At 42.5% G+C, this 27,083-nt stretch overlaps 1 protein-coding gene across 6 annotated transcripts; it reads left to right on the forward strand.

Annotated features, from left to right (window-relative positions):
- The first annotated feature begins 715 nt into the window (after positions 1-715).
- SETX (senataxin) lies at positions 716-26,084 on the forward strand. Of its 6 annotated transcripts, none has more exons than XM_065035758.1 (26): positions 716-799; positions 1,546-1,688; positions 2,538-2,718; positions 2,975-3,185; positions 3,419-3,528; positions 3,688-3,907; positions 4,193-4,312; positions 4,836-5,007; positions 5,358-5,448; positions 6,310-10,821; positions 11,607-11,706; positions 12,218-12,394; positions 12,744-12,973; positions 13,494-13,661; positions 14,226-14,379; positions 14,720-14,821; positions 15,604-15,716; positions 16,115-16,186; positions 16,982-17,131; positions 17,647-17,754; positions 18,592-18,779; positions 19,146-19,238; positions 19,824-19,988; positions 20,453-20,551; positions 22,295-22,382; positions 23,376-26,084. In XM_065035758.1, the coding sequence occupies exons 3-26, from the start codon at positions 2,539-2,541 to the stop codon at positions 24,117-24,119; spliced, it is 8,367 nt and encodes a 2,788-aa protein (XP_064891830.1). In that variant the 5' UTR covers positions 716-799; positions 1,546-1,688; position 2,538; the 3' UTR covers positions 24,120-26,084. The 6 variants fall into 6 exon arrangements, with proteins under 6 accessions (XP_064891830.1, XP_064891831.1, XP_064891832.1 ...); XM_065035759.1 differs by having other exon boundaries at positions 738-837; XM_005512865.3 differs by lacking the exon at positions 716-799 and adding an exon at positions 860-1,371.
- Positions 26,085-27,083: the final 999 nt, after the last annotated feature.

A 27,083-nucleotide genomic window follows, 5' to 3' on the forward strand; every position in this document is an offset into this window, starting at 1 on the left:
GAAGATCAAGAGTCCTGACCAAGTGCCATGGGGGCACTGAAGAGAGGCAAACTGACCCCGTTTGGCTCCTCCGAGCCCCCAGCCTGGGGGGCAGCGTCATCCCTGTGAGCTGGAGGGTCAGTAGATAATGGGTTGGGACACAGGCCAAGCCTGAGTGGTGACAAAACATTCTGTTTCAGGATGTGTAGGAGCAGCTGAGCTGTACGTGCGAGCCGTTCCCGTTGCACTGCGGCTGTGAGGAACCTTCCCTCCAGGAGTTATTGCTTCAGAGTGATGGGCAATTCCCTCCCATTGGTTTGACTGGGCATTTGGGGTGGGATTTTGTTATTGTAGCACTTAAGTAATTGCATCCTTGAGGCTGTGCTCCTTGAAGCACTGACACCACTTCGCTTTATGCTACTGTGCGACTCCCTTTCCTTTCCTTTCCTTTCCTTTCCTTTCCTTTCCTTTCCTTTCCTTTCCTTTCCTTTCCTTTCCTTTCCTTTCCTTTCCTTTCCTTTCCTTTCCTTTCCTTTCCTTTCCTTTCCTTTCCTTTCCTTTCCTTTCCTTTCCTTTCCTTTCCTTTCCTTTCCTTTCCTTTCCTTTCCTTTCCTTTCCTTCTTTCCCCTCCCCTCCCCTCGTGCCTCAGTTTCCCGCCCGCCTCTTCCCTCGGTAGTGGCCCTTTAAGGCCGCGCCGCTCTCCCCGCGAAGGGGTGTGGCTTAGCGGGCACGCGGCGGGAGGCTCCGCCCTTAGGGCGTGGTCCGGCCCCCACTTCCGCCGGCGGAGCCGGAACAGCGGGCGGTGCCGCTGCCGCCTCAGGTGCGTCTGGCGGGACGGGAGGCCGGTGGCGGCCTGAGGTGAGAGCGGCCGGACGGGGCTCCCGCCCGTGACGCTCTCGCGCTTCCAGCTGCTTCCGCGGGGGAGGTCGCGTCCCTCTCGAGTTCGCCTTTGTCTCGCTCTCTCTTCCCTCAGGCCGCCTGAGGGGAGGCGCTGCCCCCTGGGCCCGCTTGGCGGGAAGCGGGCGGCGCGTTCCCCGGCTCGGGCGGCCCCGCTGAGAACAGGAAGCGCTGCTGGGGAGGCGGCGTTTGCAGCAGCCGCGCGGGGCCCGGCCGGGGCTCTCGCGGAGCAGCTGTTGGCGAGTGCCCGGGCGGCCCCGGGAGCGGGCAGTCGGAGCTGGGGCGGCTGAAACCGCGAAACCGAATCCCGGCTGCTTTCGGTGCCGGATGTTGATGCCCATGAACGAGCAGCGGGTGGAGCGGAGCCACCGCGGAGCGGCGCGGGTGCGAGTTTCGTTTTGCGGCTGAGGTTTATGACTCCGTGTGTACTTTGAGCGGATGTCCTTGATGAGTGAGCGCGGAGAAAGTTTTACACCTTATTTATAAAGCGGTACGGTAGGTATTGTGTTGCTTGTGTTTGAATGATAGAACGGATTCAGTTGCAAATCACACTTATCGCTTCAGGAAACGTGCGTTTAGTATACAGTCTGTTAGTCAAATTACCAAAGCGATTCTCAGTCTAGAACGCGGTGAACTGAACCAAATCTGGTAACTACTGTTTTGCTCCAGATCTCTGAAACAGCAAGAGCCGGTCCCAGGGATGCGTTGTTGATGGTGCTGGGGGGCAGGAGTGGCTGAGGGTGCCAGCCCCAGTTTTCCTTTCACAATGTGACCTGACACACCAGCACAGCAAAGAGCTGCCTTTGCCGAAGGTAAATGCCACGATTTGGGGTTGTGTGTGGTTGATTTTTTCCTCCGTTATATAGGTATGAGGAAATGTATGGTTTTGCTTTATCTCTTTTGTATTCCTTGTTATGCTAAATAATAAGCAATTGCCTTATTTTCATTTTATATAATTGGTTCAAGCGTTAAGGAATAGAACTTTTCTAACGTCAAGCGTTCATGCTTTTCCAGTGTTGTTTTTCACACTAGCAGGGTCTGAGATGACTGTATTGCTGCTTAGTAGAGAGCTTGTGGTTTTAGAAGAAACAATCTGTGGTGGGAATTTTGTGATGGTTTCTAACAACAATAATAATGCAAGGCAGGAAAGTTCTGCTTAAAAATCCTTTCCTTTTGGCAACAGGGGTTTGTTGACCTATAAATTTTAGTAGGAGATGAAGAAACAAAGCTAATTAGATTTTGCACTCCTTAGACCTAGTTTCCGTGGATACTAGTAAAACAACATAATGGATTTTAGCATTGTAGCTCTGGAAAGGGTGCATGAAGCGTGGATGAGGGGTTTTTTTGTATGTGAAGTGAATTTTCATGTGTTTTCTAGTTTGCGTGTTATGTAATTTAACTTCTTTTCAGTGCTTCTAATATTTGCCGTTCAGTAGGCATTTTCCTGTAATGTTCATTTAATGCTGTAATCTCTACTTGTTTAATTGCATGTGCTTATATGATATAAGAACATTTAAGAGCGTATGCATGTATGCTGCTGAGTTACCTAAATCCTGAAGTTCATCACACTTCAGCACTTGGTGCTGTTGTGGCTGAAAGGAGATATTTTGCCGCTTTCAGTTTTGAGGCTTCTGTTAACTCCTCCTCCTGTCTACCCGCAGAATGAGCACATGCCAGTGGTGTACGCCGAGTGGTCCTGATGCCACCGAGTTCCTCAAGAGCTATGCTTATCAACAGCTGTCCCCGGAAGACTTTGAAGGATCCAACGATGATCTCTGCTACTGTCTGGACTGTGTGGTCGAGTACCACAAAGCAAGGGAAAAATTGCCGAATTTGCATGAGGTAATTAAGAGATTTGGCTCCTGCCTGTTACTGAGCGGGAAGACTTCAGAAGAGGCTTCTGTGGTCAAGGGGGGAGTTTTGTGCAGGGGTTGAATTTTACTGGTTTTTGGGAATAGGGCATGTTGCACTTTAACTGTCTGCTTTTATTATATTGAGTTGCAAAGAGCCGATCGTAAAACAAGAGGACCCTTAAAAAATGTCCTTAATCACTCCTTCACAAATACATTCTGATCAGTTGTTTTTCCCCACTGGATAGGTCTTGTGGGACTTGGAAACCTCCCGTCTTGTGGCCCACATGGAGAAATCCATGCAAGAAGAAGCTGCGGAAGATGATGAGTTGTTTATAGTGGATGAGAATGGAGAAACACAGCTGTCTGGTTATTTGGGCCCGGATTTTGAGAATAACCTGCGAGTGCCCCTTCTAGAAATACTGAAATATCCATATCTGCTGCTGCATGAGAAAGTCAGTACGTATCCTATCGTCTACACTTGGAAGGGCACAGTGTTGTTTCTACTGAAGGAGATGAAAATAACAACAAATAGTAGTTTAACTGAAGTATCAGTGTGTGTGTATATACGCAAAATATTTTTTTTGTTGCAAATAGACATAAATATATGCTAATAAATATAAAATATTTATTTTGATGCTTTTTGTTTTGTGAGCATATAAATTAGTCGTTAAGTGTGTTTGTCCTTGTAGGTGAGCTGTGTGTGGAAGTGCTCTGTAGAATGGAACAAAGTCACAGCTCCTTTCAGGTCTTTGAGAAATATCCAGGAATTTATCTGTTTTTGGTACACCCCAATGAAGTGGTGAGTTACTTTTTCTGTTCCGCTAAAACAGATTTTTAATTGTAAGGAGTTTTATTTGTATACATTACTGTCTCGTTTGTAGCAGCAATGATTCCTAATCTTACAGCATTGTGACTTTATTTGTTCTTAATGTATTATTTTCTTTGTTTCTATCCTTAGATTCGTCGATGGGCCATCCTAACAGCAAGGAATTTAGGGAAGGTTGACAGGGATGATTACTATGACTTGCAGGAAGTGCTGACATGCCTGTTCAAAGTTATTGAGCTTGGGCTTTTTGAGAGTCCAGATATTTACAGCTCTTCAATGGTTGAAAAGGGGAAACTCATCCTTTTGCCGTCCCATTTGTATGATACTGCGAACTACAAGAACTATTGGCTAGGTGAGTATTTATGGTCAGAAATGAACCTGTACATGTAGTCTCTTCCTTTTAAGAACTTCTTTCAGGTCAGAGCTCTGCTATTTTATGGGTGCTATTTATTTTGGGGTATGTCAAACAGGAAAACTGAACGTCGCATAACTGTTTAATTAGTTTCATCTTGCTACCCGTCTCTTTGGTCAAGTGTTTCACTGGTAATGACATTTGGAAAATGGTCCTTGATTTGGTCAAAAGTAGGATGAATTTTACACATGTATGGACAGGTTGCTTCTTTATTATATTTTGTAGGGATTTGCATGTTGCTAACAGTGCTGGAAGAACAAGCCATGGACTCCTTGTTACTGGGCCCAGACAAACAAAATGATTTCATGCAGACTATACTTCACACCATGGAGAAAGAAACAGCTGGTAACTAATTTTAATACTGAGATTAAGACAGTTCATAGGCTATTTTTAATCTTTATTACGCTTCCTTGTTTAATTGAGTATGTTCTTAGTAGTGTAATGCTGAGTTGATGTGAACTGGGGCTTATTTATCTTCTGGAAGATGGGCCGGTATTGCACAATATTTGGGCGATACGGCCAGATACTGAAAAAGGACAGAAACAAACTCTTCAGTGGAGAGGGGATGGCGGTGCTTTGCATAAGACTGGCTTATAGAGGTTTTGAGAGGACAAATCTATAATATCTACCATACTGTCTTCATTTAATGTGTAGGTTGTATGGGAATGTGCATATCACTGTACTGTTAAGTGAGGATGACTTTTTTAATCCTTTTTCTGTGTTAAAAAGTATAGTCACAACTTACTAGAAAACGTATTAGTATTTAAGACAAGACAATGAAAACTAATTACTTTCAATTTCAGCTTAGTCTAAGAATGTGCAGGACTCTTGCATTTCACCTCTCCCCAATATTGCTGTTGTGTTGCAGATGATTCCACTGACCCCTTCTGGCCAGCGCTCCATTGTTTCATGGTTATTTTGGATCAGCTCGGATCTAAAGTGTGGGGTCAACTTATTGATCCTGTTCAGGCCTTTCAAACCATTATCAACAGTGTGAGCTACAACAACGAAATAAACAATATACGCGGTAGCTTTAAGAGGTCAGTTTTATTAAGACACTGGAACGGTTTTATGATTTTAACACCAGGTAGGACAACTCAAAGAAAATGGAATTTTTTGGGGTGTTTGTTCTAGGTGGTCAAATCCGTGACTTAGTAGAAAGCTCCTTTTCCAGAGGCAGTCGCTTTCCTCCCCTCCTCTTAGGAGTAGGATAGAACAAGCTTTACAATTTTAAATATAGAATCTTTTCCTAGGGATGTTTTACCGCTGATAAGTTCTAATAGTCACATGGTTAGGGTCTAAAACGTGAAATCTGTGTCTCGGCCAGTTGGCTTTCTTACAGTTGCAGGTATCTGTGTGGATTCTATAATGATTTGTATTTTCTTTTTAGGACAAAATCTGAACCAGAGTCAGACTACAATGATGGCATGGAGACCTGCAGTCAGATTGTGTATAATTATAACACAGAAAGGCCTCAAAAGGTATTTAAAAATATTTTATTTCCCTGTTCTTTGACAGTGTCGTGCAGTCATCAGACTACATTTTAAACCATCTATAAAATACGGAGGGGAAGATCTTTTGTTTCTGCTAGTAGTGTTGTAAAGAAAAAACGTATGTCACTGTTGTGTGCCTTAAATAGCAGCCGGTCTGATCCCTTCTTGTTTACCTGGTACTTTCAGGCTGTAGAGGAAAGAAGATTGTGTTTGTGAATTAGGCAGAGATGGTATTAAAGCCGAAGAATTCGTACATTGAAACAAACATTGGTACCTCAACGAAAACTGTGAAATCAATTGAAGAGGGAAGCTGCTTATTGAGTTATTGTATTTTACTTTTTGTTTCTCAGTATTCTAAACTAATATATTCACTATGGATTAATTGATGTACTTTAAAATGTTAGACCATGCTCCAATAGGGCACCGTTTTTTTTTCTTATTATAAAGCAGAGGAAACATTTATGAGGGTGTTCTCTTGATGTTGGTGCTTTGTATTTATGAAATGTTTTTTAAAGGCTCTAAATGGGTATTTGATTATCTGAGGTTCAATTGTGTCAGCATAACAACACCTTTAGAGGGTTTCACAATGAGTTTAAAAGAAGTATTACTTTGCGCTTGTTTCATAGGTTACATTTTAGGAAATTAGTTCCTTGTGTGTGTTAGTTTTATCTTTATTTTTAGCGTTTTTTTAATTTAGATTTTGACTTATTAGTATATAAGATATGCTATAAATTAATCAACATATATTTGAAAGAAAGTAACCTTTATGGCTGGGAAAAAAAAATACAGGCAGATTGAACTGTACAGATGTGCACAATGAGGGTGACGCGTGGTGAATTTGTTTTTCAGGATGCTGGGTGGAAGACGGCCATTTGTCCAGACTACTGCCCCAACATGTATGAAGAAATGCAAACGCTGGCTAACGTGCTTCAGTCTGATATCGGCAGAGACATGCGTGTCCACGACAGCACGTTTCTGTGGTTCATCCCTTTTGTTCAGTCACTTATGGATCTCAAGGACTTGGGCATAGCATATATAGGAGAGGTCATTCACTACCTCTGCTCAGAAATCACAGGTATTCTCCATGAAAGAATCCAGCAGTGCGACAAAGTCTCTGAATTTTTTCTCCTCATCTTGGTGTCGATTATTGAGCTGCATCGCAATAAGAGGTGCCTGCATTTGCTATGGATTAGCTCCCGGAAATGGGTGGAAGCAGTGGTGAGTTGTGCGAAGCTCCCAGCTGTAGCATTTACACGATGCACTGAGAAGGCGTCTGGACCCTGCGTGAGGAGTTCAGCAGTATCTTCACAAGCTTCCAGCTCTGTGCAGCATGCCTGCGTGCAGCTGATACGCAGTCTTCTTAGACAAGGCTACCAAATTGGGCAGAATGCCCTTTGCAAGCATTACCTAGACAAACTCAATCTTTTTCTGCGAGGAAATCTCTCTTTAGGTTGGCAGCTGAACATCCAGGAAACCCAGGAGTTACATACGTGTTTAAAGCAAGTTATAAGAAATCTAAAGGACAGACCTTCAAATTCCCCTGTGCCTACAGGAAACAATGCGAACTCTGCAACTCCGCCTGCCGTTTCTGTAAAGCAAGAGAAGGCTGCGCATGGCAGGGGTGAGCCTGGGTCACCGTTTGTGGATGTATCGAAGGAAGGTGGAGATGAAGGTTGTCAAGAGAACCCTTTCACTAGAAGACAGAGCACCTGGGAAGAGGAATGTAGAGATGCATCCAAAAGTTTGACAACTCAGACATCCACAGGAGACCTTTGGATGAGTATTAAAAAGGAACCTGGTGACTCGACAAATCAGGAATATGCCTTTCCACAGAACTCTTTGGCAACAAAAGTATGTGGGGCAATTCAGGAAAATAGGAACAACGATCTTGTGGCAGGGAAGTGCGATACAGACAATCAGTGCTTTAATTCAAATGCCCAGCCTTCAGATTTCAGAAGAGGCGGGGAGCTGGAAAACAAATGTGAAGCAGGACCCAAACCACCAATGCCTCTGGTTACTCTAACTCGTCTTGATTCTCCAGAACACATTTACGGTTCAGATGTAAAGGAAAGCAACATGTCCTCCAGTTCCTCCTCAAAGTTTAAAGTAGATGCACATAGGCTCACAAATTTGAAAAACAAGTTACAGAAAACTGGATGGTCCTCAAAGTTACCGTTGCTAGCAAAGCCGCATGACTTGCAAAACTGCACTTTAGCAACCAAAGCAGAGGTAGAACAACCGAAGTTTTGCACTGACCATCTGTGTACAAGCGAAGATTGTCAGAAACACCAGGGAGTGAATGCTGTGGGTAAAAATGCAATCCCTGTTGATACTCCCTCTTCAGGGAGTTGTGAAAGTACACGGGAGAAAAGTGTCAACGGTGCTTTTCAATCCAGACCGGTCCTCACTAAAGAAACACCACTAGAGTGCCCTGGCTCCTCTAAAAGTGAACCTGGTATGTGGGCAAATGAAGATAACAGGAATTTGCATTCAGGGATTAGTGACACCTTACAAAAAAAAGTGTCCACTGAAGAAAAATCAAGGTCATTGTTGAAGTCTGTGTTTAAGCAAGACTCCAACATAGAAACTTCAGACCAGGAGCAGCCTAATCTAAATGACTTGGTTAAACCTGACTGCAAAGGTCAAATTTCAAATACATTCTGTATGGATAAAACTTGGGCAAATAATTGTGTTCCATGTACTTCTGAAAACAAGCAGGATGTACCCAGCCCTGCCTCTCAGATCAGACCACTCGCGCTGAAGTGTGAATCCAGTGACACGTTGCTCAAATTTTCAGAATATTTCAAGAGAGGAAACAATTCAGTGGTGAAGAAAGAGGAGGATTTTGTGAAGGTGGTTTCTGAAGATAATACTTTGACAGACTCCCAGGTTGACAGAGATATCAGTAAACTATCTTTAGCTGCATATGCCAAAAGTGTCAATTTTTCCTTTGATTCGAGCCAAGAAAGCTCAGTACATCATAACGTATGTGATATTAAAAGGAAGGTGAAAGGTGCTGTAAGGTCTTCCAGTGACCAGCGTACCAAGTCTCCCTGTGATGCAGATCGCCTTGACGATCAAATCATTACAATTTCAGACTCTTCTGATGAAGAAAAAAGTGTGGCTGATAAGGAGGAAACAAGAAAAATGAATGCAAATGTGTGTCCTGAAAAGCAGCCTTCAACTTCCAGCTGTGTTTCTGATAGTGGTATCAAAACAGAACCTGGGGTACCAAGCTCTTCCTTGTCACTGGAAGACTGTGAGTCTCAGTACTTTGAATTTGAAACAGAAGATGATGTATTTTCGGTTTGGCAAGATACTCAAGCAATGGAAGCAACTCAAGACTATAGTACAGAAACAACTCGAGAGTATAAACCAGATTGTGAATCATCATCAGCTGATAGTAATTCAGGTGACTTACTGAATGATCACACAAATGAATGGGGTTATGATATGGATTACATAAGTGATGATACCATGGAAGAAGAAGCAAACTTGATAGAAAAGCAGATAGAAAATACTTCTCATCAGAAGGAAGCTGGTAATACAGAAAGAGCCACTGATTCCACAGGGCAAGAATCTGTTAGTAAGGAAAGTGCAAAAGATCAACTGGAGAATTTTGCAGACAAAGATGCTGTTGCTAAAGACTTCACCCAGGGCTCAAAACTGACTGAGCCCAGACCATCTACATCTAAGATGACATTAGCTTCAAAGCTGGCCTGTAAGAAAAATAGCACAAGCCCACAGCAGAATATAAGAAAATCTAAGGTAGCAAGAAATATTCAGAGAAGTCCTAAAAAACCTTCTGTTCCTAAAACAGCTCAAAGTAAAAAACTACAAAGTACGTCAAAAAATTCTCAGCCTGGCAGGTCGATGCCTGCTGTGGTTCCTCCCAAGAAAGTTCGGCCGCGTCCTGCACCAGAGTCAGTTGCAGAAAAACATGGTCTGAAGAAGGGGCCTCGCAAAGCGGTTGAATTATCCCAGCGCTCTTTAGACTGCATAGCTCAGCTGCGCAGCCATGGTAAAGCTGCGGGGAGAGTCGGAGGTGCCCAGAAACAGAAATCGTCTGCGAAACATAATAAAAACGTGTTAGCCTCCCGGGAGGTTCAGTTTTTAAGGCAGACAAGGCCCCAAAATAGTGCCAGAGTGAAAAATCATGCAGGAAGTTCTGAGAGCAGGAACAAAAAAATCAGCAAAGGGGTTGCAGAATCTATGAAACAAAAGCCTCGAAGTTTTGAATGGCGATATGTTGAAAACCAAAGAGGGAAAAGAAATGAGGAGACTCTTTGTCCCTCTGCCAGTGAGAGAAAATTGGAAAGCCTCGCTGTGGAGAAGCAGACGAGTGTCTCTGAACTGCCTGGTTCTTCAGACTCAAACAGAAAGTCAGAGGGTGACAGTACAATGATTCCTCCGGTACTGATGGATTCAGGTCTCTCTTTATCATCCTCAACAAGTGCAGCAAAAGATGAACCTTCAGGAAGAGGTTCCATTGTCCAGCCTGAGTGTGAGAAGACAATTTCAAAAGAAAATGGAGGTAAACCAAACGAAAGCAGTGAAGATGATGATGGTGATCTATTTCTAACTCAGTTAGATCCTGTGGGTGTGGAATTATGCTCTGAGGAGGAAAGTGTTAAAGGTACTACTGTAGATAGTAAAAACCCAGAGGAAATGGATACTGCTGAAAGCCCTCAGCAGAATGAATCCTCAGCTACTGTGAAATGTAAGTACAAAGACTGTGTGGAAAAAGTGGAAGAACCAGGAGAGCACTGCAGCAAGCATTCAGCCGCCAGCTCGGATGCAGATCACTTGTTTGCCAAACCTTCTATCCCGCCACCTTCTAAAATAAGAAAGCCGTCCACTACCAAAATTTTCAGCTCAGCGAGTTCTTCGCGGAACGCAGCCTTCAGCAGGGATCTCGAAGATGTCCAAAAGCTGCCGCCAGCTTCAAAAAGCAAAGTGAACATAGCGAAAGCAGCAGCGGTCAGGCCGCCAAATGTGAGGGCTGTGCCCACGGGAAATCAAACCTGCGCGGCTCCAAGTTCTAGTAATGTACCTCAACCCCGTATTTGTAATAACGTTTCCCAGCCACAAAATAGACAGAACGACAACGCTTCAAATGTTTCCAGGAGGCCTGTCCGAGAGGCGTCTTATTCCTATGCTGCTGCTCGGCAGCTTGATCACAGTGTTTTTGTTAATCAAGTCCTACAGTGGACTTACGACATGTTTGCCAGCTGCAGCCAGTTCGGACCTCCAAATCACCTCCTGCAGTCTGTAGTCGCCCCTGTTCCTGTCCAATTTCAGGGATACACTGACTATTTTAATACATTTTTCCCCTTGATGATGCTAAATGCCTTTGAAACGGTAAGTAGCTATCTGCTTCTTTGTTTGTTTTCATCAAGCTTAGTAAACCCCACCAAGAGATTAAAAACTATTTTATGACCTCTGTTTACCTTCTGAAAAATGTTCAGATACACATCTGATTTGAGGGAAAGAATCTAGACTTTTATGTTGAAGATTGAGGGCTGTCAGTGTTATTCATCTCACAGAATCACAGAATGTCAGGGATTGGAAGGGACCTCAAAAGATCATCCAGTCCAGTCCCCCTGCTGGAGCAGGAACACCCAGATGAGGTTACAGTCCACCTCACTACCCGTTAACCCAGACCGCACTCCCTAAGTTCAGCTGTGAGGATGCTGTGGGAGACTGTGTCAATGCCTTACTCAAGTCAAGGGAGATCACGTCCACCGCTCTGCCATCATCCACCCATCTTGTTACGTCCTCATAAAAGTCAAGGAGGTTGGTCAAGCACGACTTCCCCTTGGTGAAGCCATGTTGACTGCCCCTAAGTGATCTCGGTGAAGCTTTGGGTTTTTTTGGCTGCCCATCCACAATAGGAAGGGAAAAAGAGGTGGTTCCTCTTTCTTTAAGCGTATCTTGAAATAGAAACAGCACTTTCCTTTGCCCTGTGTGTGTGTTTCTATATGATGCCTGCATGTGTTAAAAGAGGAAATGGGTCAGACTCATTGTTTTCTTGTACTTGACGTTCTGTTAGCTGTTATTTCTGCTCCTTTGAGTCTTGATAAGCTATTTTGATACGCTAAACCGTTCAAAGTATTTTTATTTAGCTTTTACTTTCCAACATGTAGCTGGCACAAGAGTGGATAGAAAACCAGAGAGTAAGAGAGAGGAGTTACTGCTTCTGGTTACAGAACTTCTGTGCTGACTTGAATAGAGCAGATTTTACAGGTAAGAGGTTGTGGGGTCTTTTTAAGAAGGTCCTCTTCTCATTTTCAAGTAGACAATGCCTTGTAATGAGCTAGCACTTAAGTAAATTTAAAAAATTCTACTTTTTAAATACAGAAAGGATTTTGAATTTGTTGTTTTCCAGAATGCAAGTAACAGAAATGTGTATTTTGCAGGGAATTTGTGCCTTAAGTGTTCAGTGCAAAAAGTTATTTGATTGCTGTTGGAATGTTTTCCATCTCACTCATTTGTGATTTTGTGTCAGCTGCTTTTGGGTAAATAAGAGAGTCCTTTACTTCCTTGGTTTATTTTTTTAGAGTGCTATGTTCAGGGTTAAGGCTGCAGGATGGACTTAACTCTTCCTAGTATTTTGCTGTAGCTTTTAATGGCTTTAGAGGTAAATAGATGGGAATTACTGGTGTATATGCAATATGTTAATTGTATTTCTGTGGTCAGAAAGTAATTGTAACCGCTTTCCTTTTAATATTCTAATTGTAACATGTATTTTGGGTAGCTCATTTTAAAGAAAGCGATTTGGCAAAGCAGCTGCATCCAAAGGAGGATGACTTAATCTTTCTGGTGGTCCAAAACAGAAGAGACACCTTTAGGGAAGAAAGCGAGATGGACAACGTTATAGTGAGTCACGTGGGGTTAGTGACACGATTTTCTCGTGCATCTGGCTGTTCATCTAGTAAGTAAATGGGGTTGAAACAAAAGTGGGATTCTTCTTGGTACCATAAATGCTACTTTGAAGTTGTGAATTGCCAGGATTACTAAGTATCAAGATGAGTGTTGCCTGAATAAATCAGTGCTCTGAGTTGTTTTGCAGAGCACTGAGGGTATTTTTTGGGAGAGGGAGGTTCAGGGGAAGGGGGTTGAGTGTTTTGCGAGAATTAGGTGTTGGCTCCTTAATAAAAGGCAGCACCTGGTTCTGGTGAATTCTTTGAGTGATCTGTTTGAATATTTTTCAGTTAACAATTTGGATGTTCTTGGAATTAACAAACTGTCATTTTTCTTCTCTCCCAACCCCCTTTTAATAGGACAACAGGAGCACCATACTGCCTGTCATCTTTCTGTCCAAACTCGAGGCAATTTGTCACCCTTCCTAAATACGCAAGTGAAGTGCGTGGTGGTTGGCTCCCTGGTGACCACGCACCGAATGTTCAGAGGTTTACTGCTGTTGAACAGGAGTCCCCTGGCCAAACCCATCATAAACCCAAGTTACAATGACTTCTGTCCCAGAGATTTGGTCGTGGCTTCAGAAAATGCTGTAAGTCCTGCAGATAGAAGTGATTTAGGAATGACAAAGTGGGCATTTGGATCTCATGAGTATTGTGAACCTGGTTTTGTGCACTGTTTTTCTGAGATGATAAAGTGCAAACAGAGGAGTTTCAGAAGCACTGAGGCACTGGGCTTTTCAGAGTTGGATGACTGTGTGGGTAGAAAGGAGTCTTTGTTTGCTTGGGTGTTTCTGTTGTGTTGATACAGATCCTAGTAATGCACTTCAAGCAGCTTTCAGTTTCTTTTCCTTGCTTGGAATGTGTCTGTTCGGGAAATATAAGACATAGCATGACAAACAATGTAACATAAAGGTGTGTAAACAAACCTTTGTTACAGCTTTCAAGTCAGGATCAGGTGTGCGTCTAAGGCAAACCTAGAATCAAAAGCTTTCATGCCCTTCAAGTTTTTGCATTGTAGCTGGAGGGGTGGGGGACATTCTGAAAGTATCTACAATGAACGTAGAATGTTTGATCAACATTAAGTAATTATTTTTTCCTCTGTCCCTTCAGGCATCAGATATGAACGAATACAATGAAGATCAAAAGAGAGCCATTGAGACAGCTTATGCCATGGTAAAGCAACATCCAGGGCTTCCCAAGATCTGCCTCATCCACGGACCACCCGGAACAGGGAAATCAAAAACTATTGTTGGGCTTCTGTCTCGGGTTCTGAAAGAAGTAAGAGAAGGGGATGTGATCGTCACGCGCTGGTGTTTGGTGTCCCAGTGGAAGGCAGTGATAGCTTAAACTAAATGGAAGTGTAGCATCGGTAATAACCGGGGGTGTAATTCGTTAAGCTTACTTGATTAAATCAGTACTGCGTAGGGTGTAAAGGTGGAGATAATACCTTTTGGGCATCTTGGAAAACACTTATTTATGGAACTTAAAAGTAGAATCAATGAAACATGCACAATTGAAACACATTGCTGTGTGTTTGCATGTAACATTGTTACATTAAAAGTCCTTAATGTTTTGAAATACTAAAGAATGTTATTTGGCCTGCCCCATTTAATGGTTTTCATATTAGTATCCAGCAGATTTGTCAGGTAGGGAAATTTATGCAAATAGTATTAATACATTTGACAACTTGTTACTCATGTAAGGCGCGTCTTGAGAGATATTGAAGTGCAATCGTCCCCGTACTCTGCATGTTGATTAAGATGGGTGTACAGTCTGGTTTTTAAATCACTGATGAAAACAATTTAAAGAGCCTGTTTTGATTTATTGTTAATTAATCTACAGAACACTAGGAGTGAGAAAGCAACTCAAAAAACAAATTCCAAGATGAAGCCAAACCGTTTTCTAGTTTGTGCACCATCAAATGCTGCTGTCGATGAACTCATGAAAAAGATCATCACTGCATTTAAGGGAAAATGCCAAAACAAACAGCCTTTAGGTATGGTTTATTTTTAAATTCTGTTTATGTGTTAAATAGACAAAGCCTGAAGGAGAAACTGGAACAGTTGATTACATATAATACTCGTATGCTACTCTAAGTAGCATTTTTCTCTTGCAGAACGTGAGTGGTACATTCTAATACTGTTATTAATTTTAATATGCTTTTCTGAAAGATGTATTATGGTTTTTAAAAATAAGCTTGGCTTTGCAAACCCCATAAACAGAAGAGGAAAAGCCTTATTTGATATCCATGATGTCTATTTTTTTTTTCTCTCGTACCAAAGTGCAGAGGTGCTTGGAGCAATCTGAAAATATTTTGACTCTGCTTTTGTAAACAGGAAATTGTGGTGATATCACATTAGTGCGACTTGGTGCTGAAAAGGCAATCAACAGTGAAGTCCGGGGATTCAGCCTGGATAAGCAAGTTGAACACAGAATGAGTAAGTAACATGCAAATCAGACTTTTCTCCAGTATTCTTTAGGAGCTCGGTGATGTTTCACGCTTCAGATTGTGTCCTTTAAAAGAGAAGATCTGGTAAAGATTTTTCTGCAACCGTGCTTCATAAGCATTGTTGTTCTCAGTCGCAGTGGGAAAATGTCACAGAATCACAGAATGTCAGGGATTGGAAGGGACCTCGAAAGCTCATCCAGTCCAGTTCCCTGCCCAACTCTCCAGCCTGTCCAGGTCTCTGATGGCAGCACAGCTTCCAGTGTCACCACTCCTCCCAGCTTGGTGTCATCAGCAAACTGGCTGATAGTTACTCTATTCCCTCGTCCAAATTACTGATGAATATATTGAATAATATAGGCCCCAGTACTGACCCCTGAGGCACTGCACTAGATACAGGCCTCAACTGGACTCTGTCCCATTGACCGCAACGTGAATGTGGCCTAACCACAGCTTGGATGTGGCCTAAAATCTAAGCAAAGCCAAAGAAACAAGCAAGATAACTTATAGTTTGTTTGTTTTTAAAGAAGTTATAATAAATGCAGCTTAAAGCCATCATTTTTAAGCAATGTTGCTGTGCAGCACTTGAGAGCTACAACTGGAACCAAGTCTTATTTTCTTCATTTTACAAGATAAGACCTCAATACAAAAAGACAAAATGCAACAAAAGATGAGTTTGTCCATTTGTTCTTAATAACTGAAGGTTCACGACTGAGAGCAAGTGTTATTGTAACATACTTGTTTGATTTTTTTTTTTCCTTTGTTTTATTATAGAACGAAGGCCAGCAGACTGTGACCAGGATATTCAGAAGAAAAAAGCAGCTCTGGATCAAGAGCTGGACCGGTTGTCTCGTCAGCGTGCCAGGGACAGATGTGAGAAGAGGGAGGTAGGAAGAAAATAGTACTTTTAATCCTGTTTGTGTGGTGGTTTGTTGTGATTTGGGGTGTTTTTTTTTGGTTTTCATAACTGAATCCAAAGAGTAAAGAACTTTTTAATGCTGTCTCAGAGCAGTAACTGTTAATTCACCTCCGTGTTTAATTAAAGGAAGTGTTAGTTAGTGCCGTGAAAGGGAACGAGGAACTTTACATCAGAATTGGTTTTTAATCTATTTATACTGGTATTTTCAGCAGGTCAGTCGTGCCGCTTCTTGCATATTAGGAGACGGTCTGAACGAGTTTAAATGTTTAGGAAGTGAATTAAGAGTATGAGAGGAAAAAGAGTACATGGGAAATATGTGTTAATTGTTGCTGATATTTATGTAGTTTCTACATCCCTTCAATATAGAGTCAGATGTTGGCTGCTGAAATTTCCAGACTTGCAAAGGAGAGACAAGAACTTGCTTCTCAAATAAAGGAGGTAGGAATTTATCTTTAATAAGCCTTGGCTAATCTGTTTATATACTTGGTATCCTTTAATTGTGGTGATTTGGTTTTGATGTGGTTGAGAGTATTTATACAACAGTAGCTAAGCAGATAACTGACTCAGTTTATGGCTTTATGGCTGTGACATCCAGGTGTGCTCTGGCTACATATTGCAAAAGAAGAAAAGACTGGGAACGTTAACTTTTATAGTTAATTTTAAATGAAATGTATATTTAGCAAAGATGATAATAGAAATGTGCATGTCCTCATGTTCTAGGATGTATCTTCATCATCACTTTTGTGGCCCTTACAGTCCTGCTGGGACTGAAGTGCTTTAAAATGTTTTTAAGTAGATCAGCTGGAAGAATTTGTGTGTAGGAAGAGAGGTTTGAAAATGGAAATAGGCTCTGATAGCAACACTGGTAATTAAGGCTGAGTAGCATGAACCATGAGATGAAGGTTCAACTTCAACAAATATTTGCAGACTTAGTGGTCACGGAGGTTTGGAGTCACAAACCTGATGGCAGGCTAAACTTTGCTGGCGATTATGTGCCTAGATTGAGAGTGATACTTCTTTCCAGCTTGCCACCTCAACATTTAAAGCGAGAGTAACACTTTGATTAAGCTAAGTTGCAACTTCCATTTGTACTACAGATGGTTTCGTTGGGATGCTGCATTACGCTCGACCTGTTTGGCTGTTAGAACTGTCCAGGCAGTTAGAAACTGCTCTGAGGTGGTTCAAGAAAACGAAAAGGGAAGAGGAGTCACGGTGTCCTGTTGTACTTTGCAGGTTCGGGGGCACTCTCAGAAGGTGCAGGCGGACATCATCCTGGAGGCAGACGTCATCTGCTGCACGCTGAGCACCAGCGGAGGGGGGCTGCTGGAATCCACTTTTGCGCGACAGCGACTCGATCCTTTCAGCTGTGTCATTGTGGATGAGGTCAGGAAAGCTGTTTAGAACTACAGGCTGTTCCACTGTTCCCGTTCTGCCTTGTTCCCCACTTAAGCTACCTGTGATTGTTTGGCTGCCGGTGTAACGTATGGTGGGTTGACTGTCCTGTCCCACCTTTTACCTGATAACAAGCCTGTCCTGCCATTTAGAAGAAAGAATAATCCAGTGGCTTCTTTTTTTCTGACTTGTTTGGTGCTTTAATGGCAGATGGCTTTTACTTAAAAATCATGGCTGCAGTGTGGTTCTTGCTTTAGAGGTGTCCAGATGGTTGGCTTATATTTCTATCTATTCGGAGAGAGCTTTCCGTATTTAATAATAAAAGAAAGATACATTTGGGGTTTTTTATTAGGTAAAAATGTGTATTTTTCTCTCCTTTATTTTTTTTTTTAAGCCTCAAAAAGCATTTTTGAGTTATTCTGGCTCTGTTACAGGAAACTTAACATAGGTCCCTCCACTCTTTTGTTTATAACTTCTGCTTTTTGTCCCGTTTGCATTTCCCAAAGGCAGGGCAGTCCTGTGAGGTTGAAACGCTGATTCCACTGATCCATCGCTGTAATAAACTTGTCCTTGTTGGAGATCCCAGACAGCTCCCTCCTACTGTGAAATCAGTAGTAAGTATCCAAACTGGTTTTTTTTTTCATGCTGTATAGCATAAGAAGAGTATAGAAAACATGTATAAAAGGAAAAAAGATGTTTCAATGTCAGATCATAATGTGTATCAGATAATTATTTTTGCCCTGCCAAGTTTAGTCACTGTTATGTGGAGACCACATCATTACTGGGTGAATAAAGCTCATGCAGGTGTGTGAGCACAACCTGTAGAAACTCTTCTGGCGCAGCCTGAAGCTGATTTCATGCACCATTCAGAATAACTGTGGCGACAAACTTCAGTGCAACTCGGCGCTTGGTTTGTGGATGTTGCGTTGCAACAGGCTCTAGCGTTTCATCAGGTGAGCTTCAGTCAGTGTCACATTCCTTAAGGAACAGATGATGAAGACTGCCTGTTTGTGTGGGGTCTTCCTCACCCTACAGATGTGAACATATAGGAGCACTTGTATCCAACAGGAAGGCCTCTTTTAAGCATCTGATAAAGGAGAGAAAACAGACTGGCTTCTCTACAGGTTAAATTATCTGGAGGCTGTGTGCTTGTTTAACGAGATCCCACCTGGAGGCTCTTCATTTCATTATTGTTGATGTTAAAATTTTGCTATGTTGCGACTCACAAAGGCAAGTTGTCTTGCTGAAGACTGCATTGACAAAAAAATCAGATTTATGCAGCTGATCCTTACTGAAGTAATAAGGCTAACACAGAAAAATGAAATGCAAGTAGTTGTCATTTTGTCAGCGATTTAGAAGTTTACAAGAAAATACCAGATAGTACAGCAAATTCCTGTTGTTAATTTGGGACCTAATTCCCCTAAGTCAGTCCCGTGTTTGCCCTCTGGCAGAAAGCTCAGGATTACGGCTACGATCACTCCTTGATGGCTCGTCTGCACCAACACCTGGAGCAGCAAGTGCAGAACAACGTTTTACGAAGCCTCCCCGTTGTGCAGCTGACTGTGCAGTACAGGATGCACCCCGACATCTGCCTCTTCCCATCCAATTACGTTTACGGCAGGACTCTAAGGACTGACAAGTGAGTAGCTCCCTGCTCCCCTTTCTGAGCAGGGGTTATTTCAAAGAAAACTCCTCGTAGCAGCATCTTCCTTTGAGTCCAAAAGTTCTTGAGGTTGTGTGGGGGAAGACAATGGGAGAAACTGTGCATTCCATCTCTTGTTAGTGCTGGCTGTGATATGTGAGTTAAATAGATCAATTAAATTGAGCATATTTATTGCTTGCAGTTCATTTTCAGGCCTCAGCATATGCAGGTAGCAGGGAAAATCATGGGCTCTGGAAAAAAAGCTGAAAGTTGCTTGTATTTGATAACCATGGTGTAAATAAATGAAGTACCAGTTTGTAGAATTCTTGTATGGTTACCTAGTAATAAAAATGTTATTTACAGAGCAACAGAAGAGAACAGATGTTCTTCAGAGTGGCCATTCCAGCCCTACCTTATTTTTGATGTAGGAGATAGTCGTGAGGAGCGAGACAATGAGTAAGTCCTGCGTTCTACTCAGCCAAACTTTACATTTGCTGAAAATTAATGACTTGCAGAAGAGTAGTCTTCTCTCTTCTATTGTTCCCAATATGCTTTAAGTAACCAGAACTGTGTTTTCAACCTGATTGAATTTTACAAAAAAGCAAGCATTAACTGCTTTTGTTTGTGTGGTGGATTTTTTAGCCTGAAACCAGTTTTAATCCTGGTGTGACTGTCTGTTAGATGCCAGTGAGTGCCTACAGTCTCTGCTAACTCTAGGAACAGTTTTGGAGTTCCTGATTTATTATTATTTTTAATATATTTATCAGTGACTTTCTTTTTGCAGCTGCGTGCTGAGGCAATGCCAGAAGGTGGCAGCTCTGTCCTCCCTTTTGCCTGTTCTGTAAGGAAAGCAAAGCTGTGCAGTTCTAAGGGAATGTCTGAGCCCCTCATCAAGGCCTGTTTGCAAAGTTCTTCTCCATACAAAGGAGGCTGCAAAAGTTGACGACAGGCACTTGGACTCTCAATCCCCCTACAAATTGGGCTGAATTCAAAAGAGCCACCAAATGTATTTCTGTAACGTTTCCATTCTGTCTTGTTCAGCTCTTTTAGTAATCCTCAGGAAGTGAAACTGGTGATGGAATTAATTAGAACAATTAAAGAAAAAAGAAAGGATCTGGGTCTTCGTCGCATTGGAATAATTACCCCTTACAGTGCACAGAAAAAGAAAATTCAAGAACAGCTGGACAGAGTGTATAGGAATAACAGGTAAAGAAACCATGGGTTTTCAAATGGGACTTGACTCTTGCTCATTAGTCATTTATTTATCGTCTTGAAATAATGGCAAAATCTCTAAAACTTGTTTCTGTACTAGTAAAAATCTGTACTTAGTAATTTAAAGGGGACACGCAAGCCTTTTGCTTAAAGGAGACGTGGACTCGCTGTACCATTTCTTACTTTTATACATGCTTTGATTATATTGCTGCTCCAAATAAACTTGATTTAAAAGAAAACCTAAAAGTCTAAGCTACATGGACCCAAACAGCCTTTCAGTAATGATGCTAGCCTCAGAAAAGTAAATATAGCTTTAGGCTTGTACACTGAAACAAATTTACCCTCGCTTGTTTTGACAGGTGGTTGTTAAGGGTGGTGTTTAGGCCATTTGTGTCAGTGTGTTGCTTAAAAATTCAACTGCTCCTAATTTTATGGCTTGCTAATTCTTTCTTCAACAGCCCAGGAGAAGTGGACACAGTGGATGCGTTCCAGGGACGAGAGAAAGACTGTATCATAGTGACGTGTGTCCGGGCAAACAGCACCAGAGGGTCCATTGGGTATGTTTCTCTTCAGCAATATGCAAGTTCCATTTCCAATGATGCTCTAGATACAGTCATCATATTTTTAATATGACCAGTATGAAAGTTATCAAGAACAAGTCATTACAGCCAACAAATTAAAGGGTGTCCTGATGTGTGAATTAATGTTACTGGTTTGAGATCTCTGAACAAAAAGGACATGGAAATGAGAAGTATTTTGTTGTGCCTTGCAGCTGATGAATTTGCAGAGCTGCCTTGGCCTGACACTGGTTTGGTTTGGCAGGATTGGTCTTGGGAACCTGGCTCTTTGCATTAGTACTGCAGCAGTCATTTTTCTTATAGCTTTTGATATATATTGTAACTTTCTGAATGCTGCTCGCTTAAAATGAAATCCATTTTCTGTGACTGTCACTTGTCCTATTAATGTAGCATTCTGTCCAAGTTGGGAGTGCAAAGCCTTAGAAGCTGCACATACTAATGACTTGAAGATCTCTGTTTCAGGGCCAGGTGTCGTTGGCAAGTTGTGATGGCAAAGTTTGCATCACCCTTACCTGCGATCTTGTAGCTGAGCAAAGTATTTTCATTTCCAAGGTTGCTAGTCCAGCATTAAATTTACTCTGGAAATAGCTTGCAAAGGGAGGAGAAAACTCCAAGAAATAACAATGGGGTTTTTTTTGCTTTCCTGAGAAATTAATCTTGTTGTCTTTCAGTTTTCAAAGCTGTTAGGAATATTTAGTAGTTTCTCAAGATAGTGTTGGTTTGTTGTTGGGGTTTCTTTGTTTGTTTTCCCTACCTGAAGCCTGGAGAACTGTTATATTTGTGCTGCTGGATCCACTCCCCCACTCCGCGTCCTGCTCTCTCTCTTTTTTTCCTGCGCTGCCCAGTTCTCTGGGGATTTTGCAGTTTTACTGCAGGGCTGTGAATGTACTGAAGAGCAGGTCTCGGTGCCACGACCACGGTACCAGACGTTGATGTTGGGTTTGCTCAAACTAAGTTGCCCAAGGACTTTGTGTTGCAGACTCCGGTATAGAATAAGCTGTGCATTTTGGGAGCTTTTTCATTAGAGAATAGTTGATCTTACTTTCACAAACCTTTTGTGGAGTTTTGGTAAATAAATCCTAGCAGAAATCAACATTTAAAAGCACTAAGTATTTGTTTAGATTTCAGTACCTTGGTTTGTGATCCCACAAAACCAGACTCCACAATTTTCATAGTGCTAATACAGACTTTCTTCTGCAAGAATGTACTTTTCACTCTTGAAGCATGACAAAGCAAAAGTCTCCCTTTATGTGCTTACAGTGCAGGTCACCTTTAAAGTATTCATATCCAGCATTCGGTATTTCAGTAGAAAATTTTCCCATTAATCATGCTAAATATTATTAATCTGTTTCGGTTCAAGTCAAAAAGAAGCTTAAAGTCTTGATAGGTGAAGTGAGGTTGACATCTTCTGTACTTTGAGGAATGTTTAAGGAAGCAACGGTTGGCTTTAAGAGGGGATTTGCTCTAAGAAAGGAAACATCAATGGCAGGAGCTGGAAAGAGATGGAATTCCCTGTAAGGAATCAGGGTGGTGAAGGAAAACACAATTTGTGCAAAGCCCTTTGTGTCAGGCAGGGCTGCTGAATGGGTTGTGAACCGTCACCTTCTTTCTAACTGCTTCTGTTAGCTCCATTCCGCTGAAATTCAACACTGTCTCTTTCTGCTAATGCTTAAACCTCACGCAAGAAGTAGTTTAGGAGCTTAGTTTTGTCTTGTCACCCAGGTTTCTGGCAAGTCTTCAGCGTCTGAATGTTACAATTACCCGAGCCAGATTCAGTCTCTTCATCCTTGGAAGACTGAAAACGCTCATGGTAAGTGCAGTGTTAATCACCCTTCTAGGGCACCTCAGGGTTGGGGAGGTAAAACCATCCTCAGACTGCTCCAGTTTGAAAGGGACCCATTTCTGGGATGTTAAGTTAGTGCAGTCCAGCCCTCTAAGGGTTCTCTTTGAAAGCTTTGGCTGTAACTGTTGTAAATGCTGCTGCTTTTTTTTTTAAATCTCTTTTCCTTGCTTCCAAGAAGGAAAGTTAGAAATTACTTTCACAATATTTTTAGTAACTAAATTGTAACACAGTCCTTTACAATTCAAGTGTGGGGGTCGTGAAAAGAGATCTCTATTGCTAAGATAGCGTGATGGCAGAGATACTTCCCTGCTCCATCCTTACTGTTCCTCCAGCTATTGCAGTTGTCACTGGCTACCTGAGCGAGGAAAACGATTTAACAAACAAACCACCCCAAAACATTCCCCTGATCTTCAGAATATTATTTTTGACACTACATTGCGTAGCCATGTGGTTTCTAAGGATACTCTTTGCTTGTACTCTTTGAAGCAGCTGTTTCTGAAACAGAACTACATATTTGGGGGACTAGAAAGACCCACTAAAAGTACACGGAGTGCTCTTGAATAGACTTAATGTCTTCCAATACTTGATTTGAATTCTTTTTTCCGAGGGGGTTGGTAGCTGCACCACTAGAGGGCATTAAAGCTGTGTTCCTCTTTTGCTCTCGTGTGAGAGAACTTTACTGGCCTTCATAAATACAGAAGTTGTCATTTTAAGTAGTAGCTCAGTGATGGTTGAAAGTACCTTCCCTGTGTTGCAGCAGCCAGAGTGCCAACTGCTGTTTTGCAAGTGAAACATAAGATTCTTCCATTCCAGAAGGAACATAACAGTGGTTTCCATGACAGTTGTGTCAGGTACCTTGATTAAAGGGGTTGTGCCTCCTCTGACACCTCTGTCCGTTTGTGTTGATTTCTCTCTGTGATAACTTTTTTTTTGGGCGGGTGTCTTATTTCTTTTTGAAAGGAAAATAAAGACTGGAATGAGTTGATTCAGGATGCTCAGAGAAGAGGTGCCATTATCAAGACAACAGAAATAAGCTACAGGAAGGATGCCGTTAAGATTTTGAAGCTCAAGCCAACCATCCAGGCCCCGACCGAACCAGGGACGAGGAAACCTCTGCCGGCTGCTTCTTCCAGCAGCAAGAGGGGCGAGCATCCCAACCCACGGGACCTCACCAGCCCCCAGGGCAGCCGAGCGCACCAGCAGCCGCAGAGGGCTCAGGCTGCGGACTCCAGGAGAGGCGGCACCTCCGCCCCCGTGGAGGCTGCGGCCGTTCCAACCGATCACGAGAAACCGCGCGACCCGCGGCTGGCGAGTCTGGCTAGTAGAACTGAAAGCAAAGGGAAGGAGCCGGCCTCGGGAGACAGCAGTCGCTCAGCCCAGAGCAACCCGGGGTCGACGTCGCAGCAAGGCCATGATGTGTCCTCGGCTGCCAGGAATCAGATTTCCAGAACAGAAAGTTTTAAGAAGCCCCAGCAAATGATGGGACAGTGTGACGCGCTTTCTGCGGCACCGTACGCCGCTCGGCACGAGGGAGGCTGGAGAGCTGCTGCGTCAACAAGCGGTTCGAAAGCCCCCGGTGAAGGGGGTCAGAGTACCAGCGGTAAGGGGAGCAGAGACTGTCGTAGTTTAACGAGGAGAACGTCAGAGGAGTTGCCAGAGGACGCGGATTCAAACGGTGCGAAGCGAAGGAAGACAACTCACTGACTTCAGTGTTGGCTCATTGCTGAAAATCTGTTCCTGGATTTCTGGCTAGCAAGGACTGTATTTTAAATTATTCAGTACACCCGGAACCTCCCTTGTATTGATACCTCTGCTATCAGTAGATCTGTCTCTTTCCCATCTTGTCCTTAATTGTGAAGGGGACTTTATACCTGATAGCTTTGAGCCTTTGAAAAGAGAAGTTGGGCAGCTGCTTTGCTTGGAAGAGCAGTGAATTTTGTCACCTAGGAAGTTAAGGTTGTAAATGTTCAATGATGTATATTTGTACAGTATACAAAATTATTTTAAGATTTAATTTGGCAAATACATAACTGCTTGTTTTCTTGTGCAAATGCTAATCTCTTAGTAATGTAAATTTTTATGAAGAACCAGAGCAAAGCAAAAAAACCCAAACAACAAACAACCCCAAATCCACAAAACAGACAGACTTCTTTTCCCCTAATTTATTTGACAGCAAAGACTGAACGTTGAAAATGTGGTAGCAGTGATTCTTCCCCGTGCTCCACTAGTGCCTCAGGAAATAGTGAAGGAGAGAAATTCTACTTGTTTTGTATATTTTATTACCTGTTTTTATAGGAATGGAAGAGCTTTCATTTATACAAATGTGCCTTGAGTTTTGCTCTTGCTGCTGCTTCATCCATTGGAATCCTTTGTGTTGCAGATCAAAGCCCATGAGGTCTGTTTGGTCCCAGCGAATCCATGTGGAATCTTAGTCAAAGATCTAGTTAACACTTACCAGTAATGACACTTGAGTTTCATTTAGAGCTCTACAGAGATGGAAAAGGGCAAGCAGTTCATTCTGGGTGTTGCTGAAGAATATATAACCAGTAAAATGGGGTGGGGGGGAAAAGCGAGCTATTTTTAAGAAAGCCTTCATCTCATCATAACATTTCGCAATAAAAGTGGCATTATTTCTGCCTTTGGGTCGCTGAAGTGTCACTTTGTGGAGTACGTGTCTGTCTCGAGGAGGTGAAGAGCAACATTTTGTGTGCACAGAGTTTTGCGGCGCCTTGTGATGTTAATAGGAGTTGGGTGTGTTGTGAGTGGGACAGGTTGGTATTTCCACGTGTCAGTGTTGAATACAGCCTGTGGTGAAGTGGGAGTGTCCTGCTGCCCCTTACTAAATAACTTGTGCTTAACCAGTGTAAGGGCAGCAGCTTTCCCAAGAGAAATGATCTGCCAGGCCTCTCTGGCCAGAATTGAGCCGTAATCTTTGGTTATGTCTGTGTCCCGACGCATTAATTGCAATTATTATTGTCAGCTTTGTCCTCTTAACCTGCTGCCAAAGAGGTTATGTGTTTTAGTGAAATACAGGTGCCTTACTGTGCAAAACCTCAGGAAGTGGTTCAAACTGCTGGTAAAACTTCCATCTCTAACACAACCAACCCAGAACAAACAGGCTTTACCAGTACCAGCCGCATTGTAGGTTTGGGAGGCTCTTCCTTGCTGTCCCACTGCCCAGCTCATTGTGCTGTGTAGTATTTTAAGATAATAGGAGACAATCTTTGACGTGCCCATGAAGTTACATCAGAATACATGCATTGTTTAGCTTTAGTTTTTCCTTAATCGCTGCAGCGAACCCCGACCCTGTCAGCAGCACCTGCGCTTCTCAAGTCGCTGCGACTCTTCCTTGACGTCGTGTCCCTTGTGTGAGGAGGAAGGCGGCTGGAATTAATCTGGCTGTCATGAATTGGACATTTCGGTCACTGGCATATCACAGAATCAGTGCCCTGTGTGTTATCTCCCTTTATGTTAATAGGAATATTTCAAAACACTGTCATCTTTCAAACCTCTGGGTTCTTCTTGGCAGGGCAGTGCTGACCTGCCTGCTGTTCCTGCTTAGCACATTCACAAGGCTGCTATTCGTGCGAGCGGTTGTAGGATTCTGCGGCTGCAGAAGCCATTTAGACCATCTTTATGGCAATAAAATGAAGCTGGCAACGGTGTCAATGAGGAAATGCTTTTTTGGTCATTAAAAGAACGTTCCGCTGAAACTTTTCTTCTAGTTTTCTTTAATCTTCATTTCAGAATGTGTTCTTCTGGGCTATACTTACCACATGCTATAAAGAATTTTGGTTTGACCCTTTATAGTATTTTGTAAGCACAGCACATAGGACATGTATTCTATAATGCCTGTATTTTTCCTTACATCGTCTGTGAGGTGTGGCCAGTGGCTCAGACCTTTTTCCTTATTTAATGCTAGATTTATCTGACTTCAGTTGTCAGTCTTTCCGTGGTAGCTTATTGCTGCCATATCATTCTGTATTCTTAATGGTGTATTCTTGAATAAAAAACGTTTGGGTTGTTGTGCTTAGAACACTTTTCCCCCTTCATGTGCCATTCAGAGGAGGTTTGTAGTTTTAATTAACTTTTCCCCTCCTCTCTTATACCCATAACACAGAAAAACAAGCTAACTCCAATCCAAAGCACGCTTGTTGCTAATTGAAGTAAAATCTGCATTGGGAAGAAACAGATTAGGTAAAATTTTCATGGACTTCTCAGCTGTTTTCATTGTGTGTGATGAAATACTGGGTATTTCTGGCCGGTGAGGGTTGGAAGCTGTGAGTGTGAACTTGCTTTATTCATTTAGTATCATCTCAGAACTGGTGGCAGGAGGTTGTGCGGTGAACCAGTAAAGAAACATATTCAACACAACTTTACGTAAAACAGTTTAATTGGATGTTGTGCCAAAAGACTTGGGAAGAAGCGATATTCAGGTTTTTATCCAGAGGCTTCCAGGCTTCTTCCAAGCTTGGCAGCTTCATTCTCAGTGCAAAACCAGCGCTGCTGTTGGTCTTTGATGTCATTAAGAAGGGAAAGTCTCTTCTAAGTGTTGAACTATATTTTGTACACAAAATAGACTTTGTACAGGTGAAATATAATTCTGGTTATTCCTTTTCCCTTTAAGCTTTACTGTAATTGTTTTCCATGTCATTACTCCCACTTAGG

This window comes from Columba livia, chromosome 19 (genome assembly GCF_036013475.1).
Source record: "Columba livia isolate bColLiv1 breed racing homer chromosome 19, bColLiv1.pat.W.v2, whole genome shotgun sequence".
Classification (NCBI taxonomy): Eukaryota; Metazoa; Chordata; class Aves; order Columbiformes; family Columbidae; genus Columba; species Columba livia.